The sequence below is a fragment of the Microtus oregoni genome, unplaced genomic scaffold, assembly GCF_018167655.1.
Source record: "Microtus oregoni isolate MIOR12 unplaced genomic scaffold, Mior012 000074F_000, whole genome shotgun sequence".
NCBI classification, from domain to species: Eukaryota; Metazoa; Chordata; class Mammalia; order Rodentia; family Cricetidae; genus Microtus; species Microtus oregoni.
The window spans coordinates 350,521-363,826 of record NW_024543987.1 but is presented as its reverse complement, the minus strand read 5'-3'; the positions used below and the strand labels follow the sequence as shown (position 1 = coordinate 363,826).

Sequence of the window (13,306 nt, the reverse complement as noted above, 5' to 3'; positions counted from 1 at the left end):
ATGATTATTAGGGTGGTATTTATTTAAAGGGGAAAAAACTTACAGATCACTGTCCCAGGCAACAGCCCTCTACGCAACCAGGAAAGGAGTCTAGTCGCAGGCGGAGCAGGAAGTGAAGAGAGAGAGGAGAGGGAAGTGGCCGCTTTTTTAAAGGGAGAGAAACCACGCCGAAGTGGGCTGGTACCTCAGCGGTGATAGGCTGGAGGAGTGGGAGGACCTCCCGCAACACCTCCCCCTTTTGTTTAAATAAGAGAGTTCTAAACCTACTATGAAATTATATACAATAAGTACAAATATCCTATTCTAACTAGCTTAGGTCTTGTATAATAAATAACTTGGCCAAGTCATGAGAGAAAGTAACTACATTTATATAGTCTTCAACCCCATCGAAGATCTGAGAAGGGAAATAATGTTACCTGGGTAATTAGGAAGTTCAGTAAAACAACTTCCAAAACATGCAACAAATTACAGAGACAACTAGCTACCTGGGCAATCACCCAAAGTCACATTAGCAGCGTTGAAGCAACCAACTTTGGCTAAGGCCTAACATAACTGACATACCATTTTCTAAGGCAAGCAACTTTTCAAAACTATCTTACCCTGTCTTGGCAGGATATGACAGTCCTGTTTTATCCATTGATGCATGCTCTGTATCTTTGTCAGTTGTTGAGGTATGGGCATTTCTTTGCCCAAACGCCAGTTCTGCCAAAAAGAAAGGCTCCAGGTGGAGTGTCTTTGGTGCTCAACATTCTCTCGGGAATAGAGTGGTGTTGCCAGGAGCAATTGTGTCTCACTACCACAAAACTCTGAGTTAGATTAAAGGCCATTTTCTACAGCTCTTTGAAGAAGTTGAAGATTATCTATCTATACTGAGTATAATCTCTATATATCTAAAGAACCTGATTAGTCTATTATAAATGACAAACTTAGATGACTATTAGTCTATATAATTCTCAATATCTATCTAACTTAAAGACTAAGACAATAAACAACTGTGAAACAAATGAGGACAATGACCTCCAAATATAAACAATGTACAAATATACATTGCAGTAGGTAAATATATATCAATACACAATCATTATATAAGTATCTTAATCAGAGGTAGAAATGTACACTGCAATATGGTAAATATATACAATATATATATATATCAATACAATATATGTCAATACATAAAAAATGTTTTAAACAGAGGTAGAAACATGCATACGTACAATAGTCAATATAATTTAACTTTGTATCAATATACAAGAATCTATACCAATGTATTTGTCTAAAAACAGTAACTCACAATTACAAATCTATTATCCCATCATCCCTCTTTTTTTTTTTTTTCAAAATGATCCCTGAGCGTATAAAATTCCTCCCCCAACTCTCAATCGTATACTAATTATAATCAACCCCTAAATGATGTCCCTAAACCCAAGGGCAAACTTTACTGGGAGAGGGGACGTCGTCCTCTAGAATTACTTCCAGCTGTCATGGGGGCGACGTTCTTTCTGGGGGATCCTGTGAAAGTAAAATGATGGTTAAATTTCAAGATCAATGTCTTTTAAAATTGCCAATAGTCTCTGATTATTTTGTGCAGGTCTGGCCAAAATGTTGTATAAGATGTGCACCATTTCAGCTAACCAAGTTGGAACTGTCTTGTGCAGCTGGTACCAAAAGCAGGTCTTGTAGTAGCGCTATCAGTATCATGACGTCATATCAACCAGGTGGAGTTGTTGTTATGGGGCCCCATCTTCTTCCTGGAAACTTCAAATGTCACTTCAGGAAAAACTCATTGTTCATTATGAAAAATGTAAACATTAATCATATAGACATATATATATATATTCAATGAAAGACATGATAGATATATTCAATGAAAAGTATGATAGATATGAAGAAAAGCAAAGATGTTTTCTAAACTCATATTTCTTTCTGTCCCACATCATGGCTCTTGACATGAGACAGAAACTCCAGAAACTCTGGGTTTTTCTCTTACTAACAGGCTTGGAATTGGAGAGCCAGAGTCCAACTTCAAAACCAGCTTTATAAATTTAGAAATATGGTTTAATATTACTTACACAACCGATTCAGTTGTCTTGATATTTCCTATTGGGCAGGTATTTTTCCATCTGTCAGTATCCAAACATCCAGGGTCCCTTGAATTTCTCAAAGATGAGTGTTTTCCTGTGGAGATAAAAACAGAACCCTGCCCCCATTCTATATGTTTTTCTTACCACCTGTATGAATATCATCGTTGTGGATGAGTTGTCATTTCTCCTTTCCAAGAGGTTTCTCCTCTTCAAATCGAAACTTTATTAATTTTGATGGTATCCACAATTTTTCTTCTCCTGTGGAAACAAGAGCAAAACCCCTTCCCCAACGTAGCACATCTCCTGGCTTCCACTGAGAGGTCAGCACATCTTTGAAATAAATCGGTTGATTTAGTTCAGCAGACTTTTCCATTATCCAATGTCTTTCTGCTGCTGTCGTTCCTTTCTCATTAGCGTTAAGAAAATTCAAGGTTAATAAAGCATTATGTAATCTATTTCTGGGGGTATTTTCAGTCCCTTTCTGTTTGTTCAGCATATCCTTTATAGTACGATTTCATCTTTCTATAACTGCCTGACCTGTAGGATTATTTGGTATACCTGTAATGTGTTTTATATTATAATAATCAAAAAAGCGTTTCATTTTCTTAGATACATATGCTGGACCATTATCTGTCTTTATTTGCGCAGGTATACCCATGATGGCCATAACTTCCAATAAATGTGTGATTACTGAATCAGCCTTTTCTGAGCTCAGGGCAGTAGCCCATTGAAAACCTGAATACGTGTCTATGGTGTGGTGTACATATTTTAATTTACCAAATTCCATAAAGTGGAACACATCCATCTGCCAGATTTCATTTCTCTTAGTACCCTTTGGGTTACTCCCTGCAGGCAACGGTGTTTGATTATAGAAAGAACAAGTAGGGCATCTCTTTATAATGTCCTTAGCTTGTTGCCAAGTAATGGAAAATTCTTTCTTTAGGCCTTTACTATTGACATGATGCTTCTTATGAAATTCCGAGGCCTGCAACACACTTCCAATCAATAATTGATCAATCTCAGCATTGCCTTGGGCTAGAGGACCAGGCAGACCTGTATGGGACCGGATGTGTGTTATGTACATCGGACAAAGCCTGTTCCTGATTATGTCTTGTACCTGGATAAACAATGAAGTCAACTCTGTGTCATCTGGTATAAATTCAGCGGTTTCAATATGCAAGATAACTCTTTCTGCATATTGTGAATCTGTAACTATATTAAGAGGTTCTTTAAAATCCCTTAGCACCATAAGAATGGCATATAATTCTGCCTTCTGGACAGAATTATAAGGGCTTTGTTCCACCTTACTCAATTCATCTGACTTGTAACCTGCTTTCCCTGATTTATTTGCATCAGTATAGAACGTACGGGCTCCAGTTATTGGAGCATCACGTACAATTCTAGGAAGAATCCAAGAAGTTCTTTTTATGAGATTAAGTCTATCACTTTTGGGATAGTTGCTATTAATTTCTCCCAAAAAGTTAGCACAAGCTCTTTGCCACGGTTCATTGTCTTCCCATAACTTTTTTATTTCTTCAGTAGTAAAAGGCACTATAATTTCTGCTGGGTCTATACCTGCTAGTTGACGAAGTCTCAGCTTACCTTTTATAATTAATTCAGAGACCTTTTCCACATAAGTTTTTAATTTTTTACTTGGTTTATTAGGTATAAATATCCACTCTAAAATAATATCTTCCCTCTGAATTAGAATCCCTGTAGGAGAAATTCTGGAAGGCAATATGACTAGGATGCAGCTAAGATTTGGGTTCACCCTATCCACATGTGCCTCCTGTAATTTTTCCTCAATCAATGTCAGTTCCTTTTCTGCTTCAGCTGTCAGTTCTCTTGGACTATTCAAATCTTTATCACCATCTAAGGTTTTGTTTAAATGAACTATTAGATCAGGTGTTATCCCAACAGCTGGTCGTAGACTGGAAATGTCTCCTAACAATCTTTGGAAGTCATTAAGAGTCTTTAACCGGTCTCTCCTAATTTGTGCCTTTTGCGTTTTAATTTTCTCTAACCCTATTCTGTAACCTAGGTAATTAATAGAATTTCCTCTTTGAATCTTTTCAGGGGCAATTTGTAATCCCCACCTAGGCAAGACTTTCTTCTTCAAACATCCTTTCTAAAGTATCTTTATTTGAATCAGATAATAAGATGTCATCCATGTAATGATAAATGATGGACTTGGGGAATTGTTTACGAATTATTTCCAATGGCTTACTTACAAAATATTGGCACAGTGTAGGACTATTGAGCATACCCTGTGGGAGGACAGTCCACTGATATCTCCTATTAGGCTGAGAATTATTATAAGTAGGCACTGTGAAGGCAAATTTTTCTCTATCCTTTTCTTGTAACGGTATAGTGAAAAAACAATCTTTCAAATCAATAACTATAAGAGGCCATCCTTTTGGTAACAGAGAAGGCAAAGGAATTCCAGATTGTAGTGGGCCCATAGGTTGAATTACTTTGTTGACAGCTCTTAGATCTGTCACCATTCTCCATTTACCAGATTTCTTTTTTACAACAAACACAGGAGAATTCCAAGGGCTGGTTGATTCTTCAATATGGTGAGCATCTAGTTGCTCTTGCACCAGCTGTTCCAATGCCTGTAGTTTATCTTCAGCTAGAGGCCATTGTTTGGTCCATATTGGCTTCTCAGTTAGCCATTTTAAAGGTAGGGCCGTTGGTACCTCTAAAGGTTTGGTATTTGCTGTATGTTCTTGTACAGCCTGAATGGCTGGTGACCTTTTTCCATAATACCTCATCATATCCTTCCCAGAATTATGAGTTCCTGGAAATACAGGAATGTTAATCTGGGTATTCCATTGCTGTAGCAGGTCACGGCCCCATAAATTTATGGCAATATTGGCTATATATGGCCTTAGTCTTCCTATTTGCCCTTCGGGCCCTATGCATTCAACCCATCTTGTGCTTTGTTTTACACGAGATAGGGTTCCAATTCCCAGGAACTGAACATCTACCTCTTGAAGAGGCCAATTCGGATGCCAAGATTCTGGGGTAATGATACTTACATCCGCACCTGTGTCTAATAAGCCTTCAATAAAAGTGCCATTTATACAGACTCTTAGCTTTGGTCTTTGATCATTAATAGAAGTCTGCCAAAATATACGTTTACTCTGTCCTATTGGGTTTTTTGACTCATCCTCCACACGTAATTCTTCATTTAGATCAGTATTACTTTTTACAGCAGAAATTGGAGCTTTTAATTTTCTTGGTGAGGCACGTTCTCCACTGTGACTGGGAATGACTGGGCCACTGTTGGCTTGGGGGCCTGCGAGAGGCCCCCCAAGGAGTTTCCCGATGATATCGGATTGCCCCGTCTGTCTGTTGTTGACCTACATTCGTTGGACCAATGCCTGCCTTTACCGCATCTCCTACATATACCTGAAGGCCGAGGTTTCCTATTTTTGTCATTCCCAGAAGAGATATTATTCCTAGAAATTCTTTGCCTGCAATTCCTTTGCAAATGTCCTAATTTACCACAATTAAAACACCTGGCAGTTTGATGTCTCCTCATTGCTTTGGAAATCGCTTCTCCTACCCAAGATTCATCATTATAGCTAAACGTCTCAACATTCATCGTATGCTGAATCCATTCATCCATAGGTGCTGATCTAGACTTTAAAGGCCCAATTATCTTTTTGCATTCTATGTTTGCATTCTCAAAAGCTAGAGATTCAAGAAGTATTCGTCTAGCTTCTGGGTCTGTTACCCCTATGTCCAGAGCCTTAATTAATCTTTGCAAAAAGTCAATAAAGGGTTCTCTCTGTCCCTGCCTAATTCTGGTATATGATTCAACCCTTTTTGCTGGATCTTGTATCCTATTCCAAGCATTTAAAGCTGCTTGGTGACATAGACACAGTACTTCATCGTCATAAAGAGCTTGGACCTGTGGATCAGCATATTCTCCTGCACCAAGAATTTGATCTTGGGAAACCTCAATACCTTTTGCTCTTCCTTGCTGTTCCATATGTTTGGATTCTTCTCTGAAATAAATTCCAAACATCAAGGAAGGTCCATTATCTAAAACTGCAGACACTAACTGATGGAAATCATGGGGAGTAGCTCTAGCATTAGAAGCCCAAGTCCTTATCATTTCCTTTACATATGCATTGTGCAAGCCAAAATTAACAACAGCTTGCTTAATTTCTTTCAGATCATTCATTGCTATTGGCGTCCATCTAGCTTCTCTGACTCCCTTTGAGCCTTTAGAAGTTGATGCTTTTTCAGAATTAAGTATAGGGTATGTCGCTAGAACCCTGGGTAAGCCAGTTCTAATAGCTGGTGGAGGCCTTGTATCCTGTCCTTGTGCCTCCTTACTCTGTTCACCAGCTGCAATAATTTCCCCAATCTTTTCAAATCTTTTTATCATTGTCTCTCTTAAATCCTGAATCTCCTGACCTGTATATATTTCCAGTGATTTCACTGAGGTATCAATTTTTTGGTCCCCATTCTGCACCTGTGATTCCAAAGCTTTAATTTTTTCCTTCAAAGATAACATGTCCTCCTTAAACTTTTCTTGTATATCATGTAGATTCCCATCTTGGAGGTACATTCTGTCTGTTACCTTATCAAAACTTTGTGATAAAGTCTGAACGTCAAATTCAACAGCCTGAACCCTTTCAGGTAACTTTCTAATACCCTTGGATATGGAATCAATTTTGTCTGTCATAGTATCCACTTGTTCAGATAGCCTCTGATTTTCAATAATTTTAATCCTGTCAATTAGTTGTTCATTATTAGTTCGTAAAGATTCAATCGTTCTTAGGAGTGCCATATTCTTCTGTTCATTATTAGTACGTAAAGATTTAATCGTTCTTAGGAGTGCCATATTCTTCCTTAATGATAGAATATGGAAAAGAAAACTGAAGGCTAGTAACAAGCAAATTAAGGTATCCCCATAATCATATAAACCTTGTATGATGTAATTCATTGTATTAGTAAATATAAATTTACTAATCCATTGTATTAGTGAAAACAAAGCAGTAAAATTTGCGTTAGAAACAAAAACTGCAATATTACCTATTATCCAGCAGGTGGCGCTGTTGCAGAGTCGCGGTGAAAACATGGTCCTGTTTCAGTGCCTTAGTAGATGTTAAAAACTGGAAAATGCAAGTTTCTCAACAAAGTAAATGTAATTAAATCAATTCCTGAGACGGAACAAGTCACCCTGAGGGGTTGCAGCTTTCAGCAACCATGTGCTCTGGTTCGTGCCACTTAAGAGCTGTACTTGCAAGGGAGATTTAAAAATGACTCAGAAAAGAGCAAACCAGGCGGCCAGAGACTACGCGGGCCTGTGGAGTTTAAATCCACGTGGGGAGTCCAAGGCCGCTGGCGGCTGAGGAAGGGGAGGGCTCCCGCCAAGCCGAACTAGAGCCCGCCAAGCCCGCGGCCGCCAAACTGAACTTGCGCCCGCCAAGCCCGCAGCCGCCAATCCGAACTTGGGGCCGCCAAGCCGAACTCGCGGCTGCGAGTGGGGAAAGGAGAGGTTCTAAAACCAAACGTTGGGCGCCAAAATGAAGGCGTAAGTCACAAACAATGCCACACCAATTCGGGGTTATGATTATTAGGGTGGTATTTATTTAAAGGGGAAAAAACTTACAGATCACTGTCCCAGGCAACAGCCCTCTTCGCAACCAGGAAAGGAGTCTAGTTGCAGGCGGAGCAGGAAGTGAAGAGAGAGAGGAGAGGGAAGTGGCCGCTTTTTTAAAGGGAGAGAAACCACGCCGAAGTGGGCTGGTACCTCAGCGGTGATAGGCTGGAGGAGTGGGAGGACCTCCCGCAACAAGCTACCGCCCTTTTGGATCATGTTGGTTGTGCTTTACACAGGCTGTTCCCTACTCATGACAAAGGGCAAAGAGGGGGATCTCATTCAGTATACAAATTTTGGCCAGGAGCTCCATGGTGGCTCACAGCAATGACTTTTGAGATACCTCCTACCTGATTCTTGCCCGTCCCCCTTTCTGGGAATTAAACTTGCATTGCAGATTAACACCATGGCCCTTCCCTTTTTATCTTTCATGCCTCTTTTCCCCAACAACTCTCTTATACCCTACTTTGTCAGAGAACAAAATTAACACATTGATAATTTCCCTGGTTCAGAGAAAAGCCTAATCAAGCATTTATTCATCTACACGTGCCTCCTTGTAGGTACCTCTATTAGAGCACTACATTTTGGTTGTGAACCTAGCCTTGAAATGGCTGATCTATCTCTAAATACTGCATTCTGCTTTCACTGTTACCGCCACCACCACCATCATGCCATCTTCTCTACCATGTTAGCTCCTTCTTATCAGCTTATTTCTCCCATTCCAGTTTCTCTGTATCTGGTATGCATTAAAACATGCATATTGAAGCCAGACAGTGGTGGTGCACACATTTAATCCCAGCATTTGGAAGGCAGAGTCAGACAGATCTCTGTGAGTTTGAGTCCAGCCTGGTCTACAGAGTGAGTGCTAGGACAGCCAGGGCTACACAGAGAAAACCTGTCTCAAAACAACATACTCCCCCCCCCCCCAAAAAAAAACCCCACACAAAACATGCATATTGAGTTGGGCTCAGTTATCCTTTAGGGGACTAAATCCTCTTTCAATATTAATCATGTTAAAGAAAGCATATTGCATGCCACTGACCAATAAATGATGCAAGCAAATGGCTGACACACGAGAGAGGTCCCCATCTGCCGCTGCTGAACCCACTCATTTCTATATTTATGGTTCACTTTTAAGCAATATGGTGCCCAAGTCTTTGTTTGTTTTTTCACATAGGGACTCTTCAGTACATGGCACCTGAGATTATTGATCAGGGACCTCGAGGGTATGGTGCTCCTGCTGATATCTGGTCCTTGGGCTGCACCATCATTGAGATGGCAACCAGCAGGCCTCCATTCCATGAGCTTGGTGAGCCACAAGCAGCCATGTTCAAGGTAAAATATATTTGTTCATTCAGGTGGTTTGGATGGATGTTGAAACAGAACTCTCCAGATGTGAAGCTCGGGATTCTGAAGTTTGTCTTGGCAGAAGGTTCTAATAGCTTGCCTGTCTCACATCAGCAACCCAGACAGTTGCAAGGCCAAGATAAAAAGTCAAGAATCCTCTGACCTTTTAATCCCAGTAAAACCCTGAATGCAAGGGCTACAAAACAACTTCCCTCAGCACATCAGTTACTATAATTGATCTATTTGGGGCCACTGAAGACTACCAACTGCCATCACAGGTCCTGAAATCTATAGCAGCTGCCACTAAGGAAAACATGCTGTCTACTTTCTGGTCTGCTGAACTTTTGTGGTGCTCAGGAAGCACAAACGACAGCCACGAACCGAATTCGTCCATAGAACAAAAGTAATTTTCCTGGTCCTCTTCCTGTCTCCTGCTTTTGTTTAACTAATAAGCTGTACAAACTCTTTGGAAATGTATTGACTTTTTTGGGTTTGAAGTCAAGATTTTATTGCCAACAAAACACAGTCAAAAATCTTAGTGATGTACTTAGGCTGAGTATGATGGTACACTCTTAGGAGAAGTTGGGAAACAGAGGCAGAATGATCAGGAGTTCAAGGCCATCCTCAGCTACACACTAAGTTTGATGCTAGCCTGGGACACAAGATACCCTTTCTTACCCCCAGCCCCACCCATGCATGTACAAGATGCCAGCTGCTACCCACTTTGCCGTTTTCATTCTAAGAGCCAGAGAGGGACTACCTCTTCCCACTTGAGGTCCTGGTGTTTTTATCTTTGTGTATGCTGGTGCTGGTGAGCACTGCCAACTTCTCTTCCCCATTGCTCAGGTGAGGAGTGCTACAAGTAATGTCTGACAATTGGAGTCTATCCAACATCTAATATTCTCACAACTCTTAGGCCATTCATCTGTTCAAGCCATAAAGAGTAGTGTCCTGAGAATGGGACATGTCACTTGGTCAAGGGCTTTGTGATGATAAAATCAGAAGGCTCTGCAGTTTCAGAGCTCACAGAGCAAAGCAAGGTAGTCAAAATCAGCACCCAGGACAGCCAAGGAATGGACAGTGAGTACGGATATGAAAGACAGAGTGGCTTTTACCTCTGGGTTGCAGAGTTGGGAAAGGCACAGGATGGTGCTGGGGATTATGATGACAGCTCCTACAATGGCTAGAGAGTAGCCTCTAATGAGAACAGTTATATAGGAAGAGGTTATATAGAGTTATATAGGAGTTTTCAGAGAAGATTTCTACGCCATGATGAGACGTGATATCTGGGGACTGACTCTTGTTCTACTATGGTTCACATGGTACCTCCTTTAGCAGGGAAGTGGATTAGCTGGAAGGAAGAAGAACTGAAGCTACCTTGGTCTTACAAGTCCTCTCAAGAAAGATATATTCCTCCCTCAAACACAACCTTTGGTGGGGATAAGGAGCATCTTATCTGTAAGATGGACAATTTGCTTATCTGTAAGGCGACCACCTCAGGGTATACTTGCTTATGGCTTAGAGCTGGAGGCTAAGAATCTGGGCTGTGGAGTAAAATAGAGATAAAGAGATCTGAGAGGGTGATAAGAGTCTTTATCTGGGAAGATAGTACCTATCTTTGAAACCTTTGAGTTTTCTCAACTGGAGCTTTCCTACCAGAGAAACTCTCATCCTCTAGAGGAGTTTCTCAATCCTTTATTACAGCTCCTCATGTTGTGGTGACCACCCAACCATAAAATTATTTTGTTGCTACTTCAAAACTAATTTTTCTATTGTTCTGAATTGTAATGTAAATATTTCTGGAGATAGGTGTTTGCCAAAGGGGTCATGACCCACAGGTTGAGAACCGCTGCTCTAGAGGCTTAAAGCACAGTTGTTGCTCACAGTTCTGAGTTGACTGTTGGTCTTTGAGTGTTCTTCCCTGGCTTTGCTTGTGGGTGCATCCACCTGGTGGCCTTGTTGGGGCAGGATCATCTGACAGGGCACAGCAGGGATGGTAGATGAACCACTCTTTCCACGTGCTTGTCTATCCTGGCTCCCTTTTCATACTGTGGTGATCTCCAGACTCCACGAGCAGTGTCTACCAGGTTTTGTAAGGCCTATGTCTTGAAGGCCTCACAATATTGCTTTCCCAACAGTTTTTTGAGTCATGAGAAGCTAGTCAAGACTTCAGGGAAGGGGAAATAGAGTCAGTCCATCTGTAGTTCAGAGGAGCAGAAACATTATGTGTCACCAAGCTCTGATCCTCATGAGATGGCAGCTTCTATTGAACAGGCATGCACCTGAATTCACCCAAGGCTGACACTGTTAACTGTCCCTTCAATGCAGGTAGGGATGTTTAAGATCCACCCTGAAATTCCAGCAGCCCTTTCGGCCGAAGCCAGAGCCTTCATCTTATCATGCTTTGAACCTGATCCTCAGAAACGGGCCACTGCTGCTGACCTACTCGGAGAAGGGTTCTTAAGGCAGGTGAACAAGGGCAAGAAAAACCGAATTGCTTTCAAGCCTTCAGGTAAGGCCTACCAGGACAACTGGAGAACACCCTGGGCTTGAGCTGCTCTCATGCTCAGAGAAAGAACAGGGGCCCCTGGAATACCAAGCTTCCCATGCTAGGCCCACTTAAATGAAGAACACCAGGAGTGGACCCAGAGGTTTGAAGAGTATGCAGGCCCAGGCAATTGTCCATCTATTTTCTCACAGGCACAGGGCACCTCCTAGATCACTATGATGCCCCGCCCTGTACTTAAAGTACTTCTTTGAGGTATGTGCGAAGGAGGAAGACAAGAGTTCCTCTGCCTGAGGTTTTGACCTTCCCCACCTGTAGAGCCTGATGCCTCACTTTTGAAGTCTGGCCTGCTATCCTTTGTTGATACTGACTTGATAAAAGGGCACACAGGGGTAGTCTGCCTTTGGTTGCCATCCTGCAGGCCAGAAAATTCTACATGACACTTTGTTGTGTAGTAAGTCCTGTCAGTGAACTAGGGTTGAACTAAAAAGAAAACAATTTGCCCTCTTTCCACTGGGTGGATGAGTCAGAGGCTGTGGCAGTGTGACTCACCAACTTGCTGCAGAGAGCTGTGTTCCAGATGAGGCTCACCCCAAACGTACATTTTCACTAGATCCTTCCCCTAGAGATTGTTCCAGCAGATTAGAGTACTCGTGATTAGCAAGCCCTTATCTGCACACCTGGCCACTCTCTGGCTGTTTCTCCACAGAGAGTGTCCGGAGTAGCACTAGTACCCTGGCCCTACCCTCATCGGCTGAGCTCATGGGCAGCAGCAGCAGCGAGCATGGTTCCATCTCCCCAGACTCGGATGCCCAGCCTGATGCATTCTTTGAGAAAGCTCAGGTGCCCAAGCGTCAGCTCAGCCACCTTCTCAGGTACTGTCAGTGTCCCTTGTCCCTCTACAGGGTGCTGGTTGTTTCTCAGTATCAGAACACTTGCTGGGTCATGGAAAGGGTTTTTGCCGGGCAGCAGGGTGGTCAAGGAAACAGTTCCTTCAGTCAGTGCCCATTCTCTTTTCTGGTTGTCCCTATTCTTCCTCTTTCCCCTCCCCCCTCCATGCTTCTCCTTTCTCAACTCCTCTTCCCCTCCCCCTCTCTGCCTCTCAGTTCTCTCCCTCTACCTTTCTTTTGGTCCCTTATCTCCTTGTTCTCCTCCTCCAAGGATACCATGGAGGGAGTCAAGGAGGGGAGAGGGAATACTAACCTCTTGCCCACTCACAAGTTTCTTTTCTGGAGTCTCCCCCAGAGCAGAACGTGCTACCCTTCCAAGACAAGCACGGGAATTATTGAATGTGTTTGTCTGCAGTGTCCCAGATGAAAGCTCGGCCTTAGAAGACCGCAACACAGCCTTATCCCCAGAGGAGAGGGATCCTGGTCTTTTTCTGCTGCGCAAAGACAGTGAGCGCAGAGCCATCCTGTACAAAATCCTTTGGGAGGAACAGAACCAAGTGGCTTCCAACTTGCAGGAGTGTGTGGTCCAGGTACAAGCTGAGGGACGGGGGTCTGCTAACAGGGACAACAGGGTGGCCTGTCCTCTGGCATTTTCACATAGTAGTCATGATTGCTGTGCTTATTCCCGACACCTTTCCCTTTCCTAACAAAGGAAAACACAAAGAAAACTCCCCTGAAAGGTAAATTTTCAGCCTACTGCAGTGCTTCCTAGAAGTGTGGGGTGGTGCTGCCCTCTGGTGGAGAACAAGCCAGATGGCAGCTGAAAGCCCTGGAAGACTTAGCGCTTCCTAGGCCTCCA

At 42.3% G+C, this 13,306-nt stretch overlaps 1 protein-coding gene across 1 annotated transcript in view; it reads left to right on the top strand.

The window, feature by feature from the left end:
- The window catches only part of Map3k15 (mitogen-activated protein kinase kinase kinase 15), a 137,571-nt gene that overhangs the window by 118,140 nt on the left and 6,125 nt on the right, over window positions 1-13,306 (top strand). Inside the window, exons 19-22 of the mRNA XM_041642320.1 lie at window positions 8,882-9,039; window positions 11,380-11,563; window positions 12,267-12,432; window positions 12,863-13,037. Coding sequence (XP_041498254.1) covers window positions 8,882-9,039; window positions 11,380-11,563; window positions 12,267-12,432; window positions 12,863-13,037 — 683 coding nt within the window. The remainder of the gene's footprint in view (window positions 1-8,881; window positions 9,040-11,379; window positions 11,564-12,266; window positions 12,433-12,862; window positions 13,038-13,306) is intronic.